The 15130-nt window shown below is 50.4% G+C and overlaps 1 protein-coding gene across 4 annotated transcripts in view; it reads left to right on the top strand.

The window, feature by feature from the left end:
- The window catches only part of LOC126528260 (uncharacterized), a 58671-nt gene extending 52703 nt beyond the window's left edge, over positions 1 to 5968 (top strand). For all 4 annotated transcript variants that reach the window (XR_008611871.2, XM_072284222.1, XM_050176147.3 and 1 more), the window contains 2 exons: positions 1975 to 2086; positions 5168 to 5968. Coding sequence is in view for 3 of the 4 variants with exons in the window: in XM_072284222.1 (XP_072140323.1) it covers positions 1975 to 2086; positions 5168 to 5378 (323 nt within the window). In the remaining variant the exon portion in view is untranslated. The remainder of the gene's footprint in view (positions 1 to 1974; positions 2087 to 5167) is intronic.
- The last annotated feature ends 9162 nt before the right edge of the window (positions 5969 to 15130 follow it).

Genomic DNA, 15130 nt, shown 5'->3' with positions numbered 1-15130 from the left:
GCAGCGCCGTTGGCGAAGCTGCTCAGGAAGCCAGCGTCCCGAGACACAACCTTGCTACCGCTTTCTATGCACCCGTCTTCGGGCGAAACTGCCCGTATGTTTAAACGCTATTCAAGCTCGAGATACGGTGGCGGCAACGTGATCCAAGAGATCGAACGTACCGAGGGAATTCCGGACAAGTATCGCAGTACACTGCGAGTCGCACCGATACCCAAGAATATGGACCGGAACCTGCACAAGGCGCGTAGAGAAGCAAGAGCGGAGTACGTGCAGAGAACCTTGGCGAACAAGGACAACACAAGGTATACGGACGCGGCAACGTTCGTCAAAGGCGGAAGACAAAACAGCAGAGCAGTGGCGTCGGTGGTTAATTCGAACCTCAAGGAGATCACCAGCGCATCACTACAGGACTGCACGGTAGTCGAGGCCGAAGAGACAGCTGTGGCTCTGGCAGCACTGGAGGGCTATCGATCTGGCAGGTCCTTAATAATAACAGACTCTCAAGCAGCATGCCGTAATTATACAAACGGCAGAATTGGGCGCAGAGCACGCCACATACTCTGCTCATGCGACCCGGGAAACAAAGTTCAGCATACCATAATCTGGGTACCAGGGCACACTAGCATAACAGGGAACCAAGAGGCGGATAGGATAGCTCGAGGGCATACCAACCGGGCGTCCGACACATCCAGCCTTGAGGAACCCGAGTCAGTACCCATGGGCTACTCAGATATCCTAAATTATTATAAAGGGGTCAGACTGAAGTACCCACCCCCAGATAAGGATCTAAGCAGAGAGGATGCTGTTGCATGGCGACAACTGCAGACGGGTACTTTCCCGAATCTAAACCTTCTGAGTAAAATTTTCCCTACACAGTATGAGGCTAAGTGCCCATGGTGCGGAGAGAAACCAGATCTATACCACATATCATGGGCCTGTCAAAATATTGAGTCCCCAACTATCTATAAAATTAAAAACCCGAGTGCGGAACAGTGGGAGAGTATGCTTTCCAGCGTAAGCTTGAACGGCCAAAAGCGCCTAGTAGAGCGAGCTCGAGGGTTGGCCATACTCAGTGATTCGAGCCTTGGACTAGGCCACCAACCCTGTGATTGCAGACAGAAGAATCCATCAGAAGATGGAAGAGGCCGTCTGAAGCCGCGAAGATCTCTTTTCTAGAGCCCAATAAATGTTTTCCGATCCGATCCGAAGCTCTTAGCTACGATAACGTTAGCCGGGACATGCAGTATATTTCCGCGGAGTCTTATTCATTTGTGTCGTTTCTTGTTCAGTTCCCGCAGCGCTGAAGGGATAGCCAAAAGCTGCATCCACATCCCACTTAAGAATGCGTTGCGTGTCCCAAACCTTTATATACATATGGTGGCAGTGGCACAGTTTAGATCTCTCGATGCATCGGTGTAACACGGCCGAAAGGTTGCGGCTTGCCGCGTGCATTGAAAACGGTGTCATCCACCACGGCGCCACTATCCGGGGACTGTTTGGGATGGGCGTAGTAGAATGCGTCAGGAACGGGCTTTGAAGGTCGTCGCCCGACGCGTCCCATGCCCGGCAGCTAGCGCCGTTCGGCACAGCCAAGCGGCTGTGAGTGCAACTACAGTTGTCACATTCGCTCTCATTGCAAGCCGCCTGACACGACAGGCCGCACCTTTCTTTATCTTTTTTTTTAATCCAGAGGTCGTAGGTGTGAATACGGATTCCTTTATAATGACCTCTCTTGAAATGTGTGATCGTGTCGCGTTTCCATGTGTTTTCTGGTAACCAACGCCTACTTCTATTCATGACTTCTGTGCCCAATTGTTGAAGCTATCGTGCTATCAGTTACGCCAATCGTGACCTCGGACTCGAGTGACGTCGATCGGAACGCGGCTGCATTAATGCAAACAGTTTTTTCAGAGCCAATAATTATCAATTCCGTTTGATATATATTAATTTTACTTTCTCGTGATCGTGCTGCAGAATACCGCACAGCCTCTGAGTGCCGAGACGTGGAAAAGTCTCGCATCTGCGAGGAACAGAACGGAGCTAATCCGGAGGGCCTTAAAAAGGATCCCGCCAACTTCGGCTGTAGGTAAGTTTTCTAACAATCAGTGTCCTACAAAACAAAATCAGGTCGTGAATACTTGCCTCTCGTTCGTGGTGTGACCACCGGCCTCTTTAATACGCCTGTAACAACTAAGTGTGCACCGTACGTCAGTTGACACCGACACCCCGTTACATCGTCTGCGCTTCGGAACTGCTTACACCAGTACGTCCTATTTCAAGTCAATCGTGTGTCCTCTCCGCCATTCGCTTATGCGGCCACGACGACATATGCCACCTATACGCCCCGATAGCTGGACTGTGCACAACGGCCTTAGCTGCTTTTAGTACGCATCACTATTTACTTTGATGCGGAAGCGTCAAATAGCCCATTGATCGAAAAAGCCGGCGTCTGTAGCAGCGAAACGGCGCCTAAATTCCCATTGGCTGCGACGCCACTTCACGAGCGCGCCTCGACGGAGCAGAACGGGTGAATTGGAACACCTGCAGGCCGCTAGCGCGCCAGGTGTTGCGTAAGGGGAGAGGGCATCGCCACGACGCCACGTCACTAGCGCGCCTCAACGAAACAGATACAGTGACGCGGCGACGCAGGGCGAGACACTCACGTGACGCGCGTGTGCCGCCGTCTCACTCTCGGAAGCCAGCGCGCTTAAAGCCGCTTAAACTTCGTAAAGTAGTGCCACGCTTTTAAGAATGCCGCCTCCTCGCGCGCTCTGGCCTAGGCCGACGCGGCGTCGCTATTGGCCTGATAGCATCACGTGGGCCCTCGCGCTGTGCATCAGCGCCATTTTTGCTCGAGAAGCGCCTACGGAGTGGCGAGGAGCGCATGTTGGCGCCGTTGCTACGCTCGAGCAGTGTAGGGGGCGCCTCGGTCGAGGAGGGAGCGTGAAAGAGAGGAGAAACGAGGAGGAGTGAAGGCGGAGGAGGAGAGTGTCGCTACTTTACGAAGTTTAAGGGGTTTTAGGAGCGCGATCTGTCTCTCTTAAAGTTACTGTATATGCTACCGTAGGTAGCATATGCGGTAGCACATACAGTAACTCTAGTCTCTCTCACTCTCTCACCCCAACTAGGCTTAGTTGCTGCTCGCGCCTACCGGCCTTGGTGGCCGCTGCTGCTCCCTCGGCCTCTCGTCCGTCAAGACGTCGGTGGCATGCGGCGTCCTTGGTTTCTCACCAATATCGTCCAAATGATTCCGGTCTACAGCCAACATGCTAACGTATAAACTGAACAAAAAGTAACCCGCATCGATTTAATCGCAAAAATCGATAGCATATCCCAGCAGCAAAACTCGAAAACATTACTCGCAGCGCGAAATTCGATGTAACGCTAGGCGGTGTTCAATTGGGTGTTAATACTTTCGCATTCACAACTCACAAGGAGTGCTTTGGTGTCCTCTGATATATTTTTTTTTAATTTCCCGCTTCCACAACTTCGAGTAATTTGCCTGAGAATCTAAATAAATAATCTGCCTCCAAGAAGCACCTTAATTCAACTTTCCGTTTTACACTCAAAGATTTCCATTCAGGTTAAAGAGCGGCCCAACAAAACGTTTCTCCATGTACACCGTGCGCATTTGAATATGCAGGGCCTGACGCTTTCTTTTAAACGGGACAGTGCAACTGTAAGCGCCAGGATACTTCACCATAATTCTTTCCGGAAAATTCCCAACCAATCTCACTCAGGTTAAGCGGCTACCTAAGGGTAGCAATTCTCTATTTCATATAGACAGGGTGATCATTTTTAATTTTTATGGAAGTTTTAAAACTCTCCTGTTGCAGATAACATAATGCTTGTCCTTGAGTTGGATTATTCGAAGAGGTGGACATTAACGAGCACAAGAAATCGAAACACTTATTCAGCTAAATAGAAAATTCATTAATTAACTTTTTACATAAATACTTTACGGTACATATTGCAATTTACGAATTCTAGCCAGTGAGTTTGCAAAGCGTATCGTATTGGAATGAGTTTACAGAATGATGCCAGTTTGGAGGTATGCGCCATCACACTCGGCGTAAAAATGCACTGTTGTTCCACTTGCTTTTTTAGCAAAACGCTGTTGTATACGTTGAGGCACAGAACTAACCGGAACGCCCAGGTATTTCTTCCCACACATTGGGAAATAATATCTCGAAGCTGGTGTCACCCTGGAAATCCATTTCATGTGGATACGTCTTCTAGACTCACCGGCTACAATTCGCAAACAACAATATGTGCCGTAAAGCAATTCATTAAGAAATTAATTAATTAATTTGCGTTAAAACTTGAATATGTGTTTTGGTTTCTCACGCTAGTAAAGACCGCCCCTTAGAATAACTCAGCTCAAGGACAATGACTTACGCTGTCACCGGCGATGTTTAAAAATTTCGTTAAACTTAAAAATTATCACCCTGTGCTTCAAAACGAGAAGCGTAACCACACTCTCTTAGGAGCACGACACTACGAGAGAGAAGCTTCACACTATTTTTTTTTTTTCGGGAACTTTGCGGCAAGTTCCACTCGGCTATGTATAAAAGTTGTCTTGCGTGAGTGTTTTCGTGTTTCCCGCGTATTTGAAAAGGAAGAGCCTAAAGCTTTATTATTATCGTGACTGTGTACCTACAAGCATCCAGAATGCTTCGCTGTACTTTCTCGAACAACGTCGCAACGAATTTAAGTCAGGTTAAACGGCAGCGTAAGAAAATAATTTCTGTATTCCCCAAATATACTTCAATATGAGGCGCGTAGCTCTGCAGCACAAGCCTGACTCTGCACCTGCTTGCGTCAGAACGCTTCACAACATTCTTTCCAGCAACTTTGAGGGAATTCCATTCATATATATGTAAATTAGGCGCGTAACGAGAGCGTTTATGTATCCCACGCGTACTCCAAAGAGAAGAGCATAAAGCACTGTTTTAAGCGTATCAAAATGTAAAAATGTTTGACCGTAATCCAGCAACCTTGCTGCAAACTTCTCTCCGGTTGAGAGATTACGAAAGAAGAGTGTTTCTGTACTTCACGCATACGTCAAAAAACAAATGCATAGACATTTTTTTTCTCAAGCGTGACAATGCACGTGTTTCACCATATTTCCGTCCATTTATTATTTGTTTGTTTGTTGTATTCGCAGGCTCATGCGGACCACGCTTATGTGTTTCGACGAGGCATTCACGCCGGATTGCCAGATGAGCCAGAAAGCTGCTAAGGCGGCATTCGGGAAAGGTCAAGACATCCTGCTCGCCCTGGAAGGCTGCAGCTCATCTGCGGGGTCACGCTTCATTTCGCAGTTGCTCTTGCTTGGCGTAGCCACCTTAACTCTTGCGCGTTGCCTTAGCTACTAGCGTGAGACAAACAGTCGGCATTGCAGGAGGCTATCCGAGTCCCTGCAGCAACAACAACAACCGCAACAAATACTGCACAACAAGAGCAACGAATAATTCAGACATTTTCCCGAACACTGTGGAAGCTGCTTTGCCTTTCAGCACTCGCTCTTCACTCACTTTTCTTCTTTTATTTTTTTGTGTGTGTATGCGCGTGTGTTTTCTCTGAGGCTCCGATGCCTTTATTACACAGCGGCATTATTTGCGCTGTAAGATTTTGCATAAGCATTTCTCGAGTTCAGGAATTTTACCGCTGTCATCGTTCCACGTGGTCTTAAATGTCATACGTAGCCAAGTTGACGGCGTTTTTGTTATTGCAGTGGGCACAGTGCACTGACGCCATCATTTGCCACTCAGCGACTACTATGCGTTCTGATGTTGCTTTTTTTTTTAACTGACTGTGTACTATCTTTGAAGAGGATCTTAGGTTGCGCACTGACTTAGTATATATTCGCAATTCACTGCCACACGTTGTTGCTGTTATGTCTGTCACCACTTCGGGAAAAGGCTGAGGATTTCACCCGGAATAAACGAGTCGTTATTTCATCTGACCTACGCTCTGTCTGTGCAAACGGAATGAGAGTGAGAGAGAGAGAGAAACATTTGTCGCGATTTTTTGTCCGCGTCGCCGTTATGTGTTTTTTGTATCCATTTCCCGCTTAGTCTCAAATGGGAGGTTGCTCCCTTTCAGCAGAGGGTGCTATGGGACCTGCTTCTAAAGGAATGTCGTATGCGTGTATTTATTTACGTGAAAACTAACTTTGATTAGGAGAATCTAATTCGGTCACGGTGCACACGTTCGTGTACAGTGGAGGCAGTGAAGGATAATCGCACACGTTGAACGACGGCTGCATTGAACACCAGGGGAGGTGTTCTGCAAGGGTCCACCTATAGCGGACGCGTCCATTTCGTCTGCTTCTGAAGTTCTGATTGGCTGTGGCGCCTGGCGGCTGCGGACGCGGAGCGCAGCCCAGCCAATCAGAACTTCAAGAGCGGACGGAATGGACATGTCCGCTAGGTGGACCCTTGCAGAATACCTCCCCGGCACAAGTATGAGGGCGGCCCCCTAAGGGTTGCCTCGTGCCATGGAAGGGGGTTTTTGCCCCCCTATGCATTTGCTTGGCAGTAAATATTTTCACTACCAAGGTTCTCTTCGCACGTGGCACCACGTGCCTTGAAACGAAGGAAACACACACCAATCTTGCACGAGCTCACGGACGCGTCAAAGCGGGCGTCATTTTAATAGATGCGATGGCGTGAAACAAGCGCGAACGCAACGACACATCTCCCTCGTTCGACGCGCCTTCTTCAAAATGATCAGTATGTACACTACAAGCAACGTAGGTGCTTCTGGTGTATTAAACGCTACGTGTCTGCGTAGTCGTTTATTTCGCGCCGTATTGGACCTGTTGTTAATCTGTGCCAACAAGCCCAATCCTCGGTACTCTTGCAAAACGCTTAAAAAAGAACGCAGACACGTAACGCACGGACGATTCTGAGCCTTTGAGCTCTCCTTCGATCGCCGGGTACCAGCCGTGGTTGCTCAATGGCTATGGTGTTGGGCTGCTGAGCACGAGGTCGCGGGATCGAATCCCGGCCACGGCGGCCGCATTTCGATGGGGGCGAAATGCGAAAACACCCGTGTGCTTAGATTTAGGTGCACGTTAAAGAACCGCAGGAGGTAAAAAATTCCAGAGTCCTCCACTACGGCGTACCTCATAATCAGAAAGCGGTTTTGGTACGTAAAACCCCATAATTTAATTATTTTTTTCTGTCTCGGGAGCTAGCGCTTTCGAGGGACTGAACTCATGAACGCATCAGAACGATTCCACAGATAAATGAAACTCGTTTTCTGGATCATAAGTTGTTCATAATGCTTAGGGAAAGATACAGCGATACCCCATGCGCATGAAGTCAGCACACAGTCACTGCACAGACCTTTCTCTACTTAAAGAGTTTAATTAGGGTTCGGGGCCGCGTATTCACAATAACCTCGTACGCTAGAGCTGTTAATCCTGATGCTCGACATATTATTAGTGAAAACCAACGGCCAACGGCAAAATGCACTTATACGAAGGAAAAGCTTGTCGAATCTCTAAGACGCAGGGTGGCATCTGGTTTAGCGTGTTGTGCGGTGTTTAACGACAACCCGCCGTGAATCCGTCGTGAGAAAACACTCAGCATCAACGACAAAGACCTCTACGGACCGAGTTAAGTGTATATATATCGCCGGCGAAGGTATGCGCGCGTGTGTGCAGTATAGTAATAACATCCTGTGCGCTCGTGACAGCAAAACAAGTGTACACTGCAGAATGACATTCATCAGTGCGCAAAGCCGGCACTTAACGACGGATCGACCTGACGTGCGCGACCCATCACCGCAGAGCAAATCGAAGTGCGTCGTGAAGGGGCGTGGGGATTCGTCCTTGAGCAATATCGGCACGTACTGGGAGACGATCGAGTATTGATACAGCTCGGGCTTGTGGGTTAAAGGGTCAAAATTAACAGAAGAAGAAGAGAGAAAAAAACGTGCTGTGCATGCGCATCGGTTTCGCGAGCTAGATGACGGGCAACGTATTTAAGTGTATACGTCCAAGGGGGCTCTTACTTGTCGGAAGCGGTAGCTGGCGGTGTTTCCTTCGCGATGCGCGTGGAACGCCATGCAGGCGCGGTCGATTCGCGTATGCGTGGAACTGGCGACGTCTCTGCCTAAGAGCAGCTCTTAGCGCGGCGAATTCACATCCGTCGCACATAACCGAACTCCACCCGAATTCTTTCGATCCGCTGCCGATCATTAATCCCTCGGAGAGCATATTGATCGACTCACTGCTGAGGCAGTGTATATGCGCGCATTAAGGAAAGGCACAAGAACCTCGAACGCGTCTACCTCCGGCGTTTTTTTTTTTTCCTTTCTGTTTTTTTCTCACATTTTTATTTATTATTTATTATTGCGACTGCAGTTTTTTTTTTTCGCCCCGCAAGCTTCACCGACACAAGGAACAGCAACCTTATAAGTATAAAAGTGTCGCAAAACACCGATGATGTCGACAGCAGCAAATCGAACCAACGCAACGAATGGACGAATGACGACAACTGCATGCGACTCAGAACCAAAGAGGTTTTTTAAAAAAAATAGACCTCCTTGCTCAGATCGCCGCGATCCGTGTCACGTTTCCGCCAGTACCTGAATATGAATTCACGATGACAAAATTTTATTGACGCCCTGCGGAGGCAGACGGGCTATAGGGCGTTCCACTGCTGAGAACGAGGTCGCCGGTTCGATGCCCCGCCACGGCGGCAGCGTTTCGATGGGGACGAGACTTACAAATGCAGCGTCTGCGTTGGATGACGCTGGCGGTCTGAATTGAGCCCTCTACTATGACTACATCGTCCCTCGGAACCACAATGTTGCTACTGCAAGGAAGAGGCAGGACAGGCAGAGCGCTATAAAGTAGAAGCAAGACAGGTAAAGCAAAACTCTTGCTTGGGCTAGTTGGTTCATGCTTGAATGTAAAGAGCAAGGTGCAATAGACCACGACAGAAGAAGCGCCGGTCCTGTCGTTTGTGTTCTTCTGTCCTGGTCTATTGCGTCTTGCTCTTTAGATACAGGCAGAGCGCCGGTCCCCTTTTAGCTGCTCTTTTTCAGTTCCGCTTCCTCGTATTCCCTTCAAGCGCACGCCTTGCGAGCGCCCGAGGGCAAGTACACTTCGTCTTCACTGTCGGTTACGCTGCAAACATCCGGCACGGCTTGCAGCCACGCAATTTAACATGGAGGCAACGTGTCCAGGGAGCGGAGTCGTCGTCGGTGAACCGTCCAGCGCGCAACCAGCTTCTCCGGCGGTCGGAACCGACTGTTGAGCACTGGTCAAGGTTCTCGCCAAGTTATCCCGTTGCAGATATGCACGTACTCAGCACATACCAGTACTCACCTACGGGGCAGAAACCTGGAGGCTTACGAAAAGGGTTCTACCTAAATTGAGGACGACGCAACGAGCTATGGAAAGAAGAATGATGGACGTTAAGGGATAAGAAGAGAGCAGATTCTGTGAGGGATCAAACGCGAGTTAATGACATCTTAGTTGAAATCAAGAAAAATAAATGGGCATGGGCATCACATGCAGTGAGGAGGGAAGATAACCGATGGTCATTGAGGGTTAAGGGCTGGATTCCAAAGGAAGGGAATAGCAGGGGGCGGCAGAAAGTTAGGTGGGCGGATGAGATTAAGAAGTTTGCAGGGACGACATGGCCACAATTAGCACATGACCGGAGCAGTTGGAGAAGTACGGGAGAGGCCTTTGCCCTGCAGTGGGCGTAGCCAGGCTGATGATGATGATGAGATAGGCACGTACGGCGCAAGATTCTGTACAATGAACAGCTGCTCTGCTCAGCTATCGAGTGCGTCTTTTCGGTGTTGCCGCTGACTGATCAAGTCTCGCCGGTGTGCTAGAATGCGCTGGACCCGACGAAATACAGGCTGCTGCCGAGTCGTCCACGTCCGAAGGTGCGACAACGGCCGTCCGCTCTGAAGCTGATGGCGACTTGCGCATCTGGTTTCTTGCGCGTCTCTTGCGGCCTCTTGCGATAGTCTCTTGAGCGTCTTGAGGCCTCTTGCGTGTCTTGCGCGCCTTTCCCGTACGGCCAAGCCTTCGATGATGACGTCCTCAGCCGCGTTACTGCCTTCGTTTTCTTCAGCAAGGCCTCACTCAGCGCGTGGCGACCAGCCACGCATTCGGCCAACTACTGCGTCGAAATCCTAGCATCTAAGGGGCCATGACATACCCGCCTGCTAAGACCCATGGACATATCGGGTCCCTGGAGCGCTGGCACCTTTAGTAATAAAGGAGCCGGAGCTTCCATCTGCCACGGTGTTAAATTTGAGAGCCGCTTTATCGACTGCTGGGAATGGAAAGTGGTCATGGTCTCTGGAAACGATAGTGTGGTGCTCCATGTCGACGCCACAGTGGCCACAGTGCTCACGCCAGATATACCCATGGCTAAGGGAGCGTGAAGGGCATCCATTGAGCTAGGGGGCATGCAGTGGTGGCCGTGGTGCTCACTGCAGCCGGAAGCGTGGCCAGAAGAGCGCGGACGGCATCCCTTGTGGCTGAGAGGTCGAGAATGTCCTGGGGAACATATGCATGGCAAGAGAAGCGTGGACGGCCATCCCTGACCGCAGGAGACACCCAGGACGGCGTGGTTCCACGAGGACTGTCCTAAGGGCTGGGATGCCTTAGGCTGCGCTTTCGTCGACTGCGCCATTGTACGGAAGAGACAAGGCAGGCAGAGCCCCGGTCCCTTTTGCTTGTGTTGTTTTCACCTTCAACTTGTGGCACGTACCCACGAGGGGTGTATGCCTGGTTCGCAATGTAAGCATAATATTAACTTCTTGCTTCCTGTTAACTTATTGGTCAGTACTACCAATATTTAAAGATTAATGATTATAAATTCTTTTCTCGTGTTTAACGGGGCAACGCCAGATAACCACTCAGTCACAACGGCGAGCACACAACCCAGGCGTGTGCACGAGGTAAACGTAGAGTATGCCGCCTAATCGCACGTTCGGCGAAAGCTTTAGATCGTTTTTCCAGCCGTCTATGAGGAAAGGATCAGTGTACTGCTCGCTGAAGGCGAAGAGCTTCTCACCAAGCGCCGCCGACAGGCAGCTTCTGGCAGCAAACTGGCGAACTCACTTACTCGGACCAATACATCGCAGCAGATTGCCATGATAGCCATAACGCGAGTGGAAAATTTTGCTCAGCTCATTGCACACGTCTCGCACTTCAATTTGAGCATGTTTCGTGACGTCACGCTGTTTACGACAGCGACAGGTTGTTTTGGGCCTGCCGTGATGGCGCAGTACGGCGCATCATGGAGTTTCATACAATTACTAGAGGGAACTGTGGCTCTAGTATCTACGGTAGGTAGCTGCAAGGTGTGGAGTTCAGCCAGCATGAGATGGATGAGTAGTATATGGATTTGCCTAAACTTTGTCCTTCTGGCTTTAAATGGCATCGTGACTTTGCATAGTGATAATTTTTAAGTACTGCGTTATAAATAGTCCAATAAACATTATTAAATTAGTCCGACGGCAGGATGCGACCCCAGGATCTCTAGCACAGAAGCACTATATTGAAACCATTGCGCCACGGATCGCGTGGACAAGCGGAACCACTGCAATTAACAGCGATTATGCGTGCTTGCACAGTCTTATTACCCCCTGCAATAAAAAAGAAAGTATAACTTGCTTTGAAATCCAGGCCAATGTAGGCCCAGGTAAAGCGTAAAAAACGAAGCCACAGGAACGTCTGAAACCCCAAGCACGAAAATCAGACAAATTCATGTTCTACAAAGCATCTCTATGGTGGCTGAAGGATCGCAGCGCCAGAGGTTCACCCTAGTAGTTATTGTAAGAAACTATGTGGCGCATGATGGCTTTGGCATTGCTCTACACAGCGCGAGGGCGAGGAATTATATCGCAGCTATGGCGGCCGCATTTCGATAGGGGCGAAATGCAAGTACATGACCGGGGTAGTTGGAGAAGTATGGGAGAGGCCTTTGCCCTGCAGTGGGCATAACCAGGCTGATGATGATGATGATGAAATGCAAAAACGCCCGTGTACCTTGCATTGGTGGCCCATTAAAGAACCCCAGGTGGTAGAAATTAATTCGCAGTCCTCCACCACGCCGTTGCTTCATAATCAGATCGTGGTTTCGGCACGTGACACCCCAGAACTTCTTTATTTAACATGCGCGTCGGATCTGCTTAACTTTTTTTTTTTTCCGTTTTGAGAAAGCTAGGCATCTACCCTCCCCTACTACTCGGGGAAGCGCTTATAGCCGCCGACAGCAGCGGCGAGCGGGAAAAGTCAGCGCCTCTTATGTTGAATTCCAATGGCGGAGTCGGAGCAGCCTAGGCACTCCGCGAACGAGCACTCTACTCTGGCGTAGAGCAACGCATCCAGATCCGCGAGTGGAACACAACCTGCGCCGCCGGAGCAAGGCGGAAGCGGAAGTTCTATCACCGAGTCACTCAGGATACCTTGCGTTTTGTCGTTTCCTTCCGCTGTTTGCTTCCAGCACCGCCGCACCGGTTACTTGTCTCTTCAGCGCCGTTCACCTGTTGTTTTTTTAAAAGTGCGGAATGGATATCTCGCCAAGCGTGCAGCAGCTTTTGCTTCCTCGCGAGTCGTGACCGGTGGCGCCTGCCAGCAGACAAACGCAAGGCCGGTGTACTTCGATTGGGGACGTCATGCTACCAGTCGCCCGACTACCATAGAATCTAATGGGGACGCCCACGAGTAAGCCACGGTAATTCTGACGTCACCGCTTTCGTCGAGCCGGGCTTGGCAACGGAAATTTCGGCGCAAGTAGCATGACGTCATGAAGCAGGCTGCGCAGGCCTGCTATCTAAGAGGCGTCGGAAAAGTCGATCGGCATACGAGTCACCGCGTGGAAGGCTCCTGTCTGTTGCGGACAGCCCAGCATTTGCATGAGCCACTTCCTGACAAAGATTGCAACGTCGCAAGGAGAGGAAGCGTCACGTCACCGAATCCGGATGCTATGTCGGTGCAGCTCTTATCGCCTGCGGAGGCGGCAGCGAGCGAAGCGCTTCGCGACCAGAGTCGCGCGAGCTGTCTGCCCTCCTGTCACAGAAGCCCAAGGTCGATCCGGATGAGCAGCGAAGCGCTGACGCCTCCCCCCCCCACCCCCCCACCCCCCCGCTGTGGGACTTTTAATAGAGTTCATCCAATCCTTGGGCGAAAAACCGTTCAGAACCAATTGTCACTGACATCAGCAAGGAGCAGCGATCGAATTCGCGCCACTGGATCAGGAGATAACGAACACTGCTAAAGAAAAAAAAAACGTTATTAGAAAACAAGACACAGCTTGGTTTGATTCAAAGAAAACGAAAATGCTAATCAGTTTTATATACATGTTGCATGGGAAAAGGAAATACAGCTCCCCTTCCCTTTATCGTTAACAATAAATACCACTTTTTCTTCACCCGCTAAAAAAAAGGTGCGATAACGCCGCTATCAATTGCAGGGCAATGCAGCTCTTGTATTGTATCCAGAAAGGCGCGCTCTTAAAGTTCAACCCCGTTACTATACGGCCCCCTCACACGCTGCGTTGTTTGCTTGTCAACGTTCGCCTGAATTCGGGTGGCGTTGTGCTTATACACGAGGTGTGCTTCATCGTGGGTCACGGCGTTCAATCAAAAGTAGTGAGTTACGACCGCCACAAAATAGTTCGATTAGATGCCCTCATGCAGCTGCACAGGTGGACGGGCTTGGCGTCCAACGGTGCGACCGGAACTCAACGCCCGGAGCTTTCTTCGGCCCGTAAAGAAATGATGTTTTGCGCGTGGATGCCATTCCGACACCCGTACGGCTGGCGTTTCGCTGCATTGCTTTCGGCGCCAAATGCTCGAAACGCCGGTGAAAATGCTGCTCTAAAGGCAGGGCACGAAAAATAAACTTCGCGCCTTTGACAAGAATGACGTCACGTCCTCGTTTCTTAGCCGATATGACGGCGCATTTTTTTTTTCCCGGGAGTGTTCCCTCGTCACACAGATGGCGATAAGTCCCATGAACCGCGAATGAATCGGCATGTTTTGAACCTTTGGGCTTCTATATGGCAGCTTCGCAACCATGGTACCAAATACCTCGGGAAGCCTTCAAGAAGCGCCAACGAAATACTTTTGAGAAAAAATGAACGGGCAATGTGATCGTCAGTAGTGCCTCACGATCGAAACACTCAAAGAAACGAAAAGACGAAAGAACGCGCGGCTCCACCCTCTAGCTCGCAGAAATTATTTTTTTGATTAACTGATCGAGTGCAACGTCCCAAATCAAATCCTGGGACTACGGAGACGCCGTAGTGGTAGACTCCGAATTAATTTTGACCACCTGCGGGCATGGTTATTCAACATGCAACTAAATAGAAATGCTTTTCTTTCGCGTTTTTTTCTAAAGAACACTTGGCGCCATCTGGAGCCGCCGCCGCGAAGCCTGCGGTGGCGTCCGAAATGCATGGCATGGCTCGCCGGCGCGTGCGAATGCTGAGAAACGCGTCGCGCGCCAGCGCGGCTACTCTCGCGCGTCTTTCTGCACACGCTGCGCCATCTAGTGGTGCTGCCGAGAAGTCCGCGCGTGACCTCCGAGACCAGAAGCGTGGCGCGCCGGTGCCAGCGAACGCCGAGAATTGTTCCCTCGCTTGTCCGCAACTCAGCGGAACATACTCGAGTGAGCCAAGTTTGGCGAGAGGTACACTGAAGAGCTGTACATACCTAGTGCATTCATGACGCAGCTTGCTAAAGCGCTAGCGTGAAATGCGTTCCTTAAAGCTGAACATACACAGTGCATTCGCGGCGCGGCCTGCTAACGCGTCTTTGACCCTCTCGCCAACTTGGGTCCCTGAATATGCGTCACTGGCTGTGCAGCAAGCGAGGCAACGATTGTCGGCTTTTGCAGGCACCGACGAGCCATGCTTCCCGTCTCGGAGGCTACGCGCGGAGTTCTCGGCAGTGCAACTAGATGGCGCAGCGGTTCCAGAAAGAAGCGCGAGAGGAGCTCGGTTGCCGCATGGCGCGTTTTCCAGCGTTCGCACGCACCGGCAAACCGTGCATTTCGGACGCCACGCACAGCCTTCGCGGCGCAGATGCCGCTAGATGGCGCCGAGTATTCTCATGGAAGCGCGATACAGCAAGCAGT

The sequence above is a fragment of the Dermacentor andersoni genome, chromosome 9 (genome assembly GCF_023375885.2).
Source record: "Dermacentor andersoni chromosome 9, qqDerAnde1_hic_scaffold, whole genome shotgun sequence".
NCBI lineage: Eukaryota > Metazoa > Arthropoda > Arachnida > Ixodida > Ixodidae > Dermacentor > Dermacentor andersoni.
Note: the sequence above shows the minus strand (reverse complement) of the source record. Positions and strands in the feature narration are given on the sequence as shown.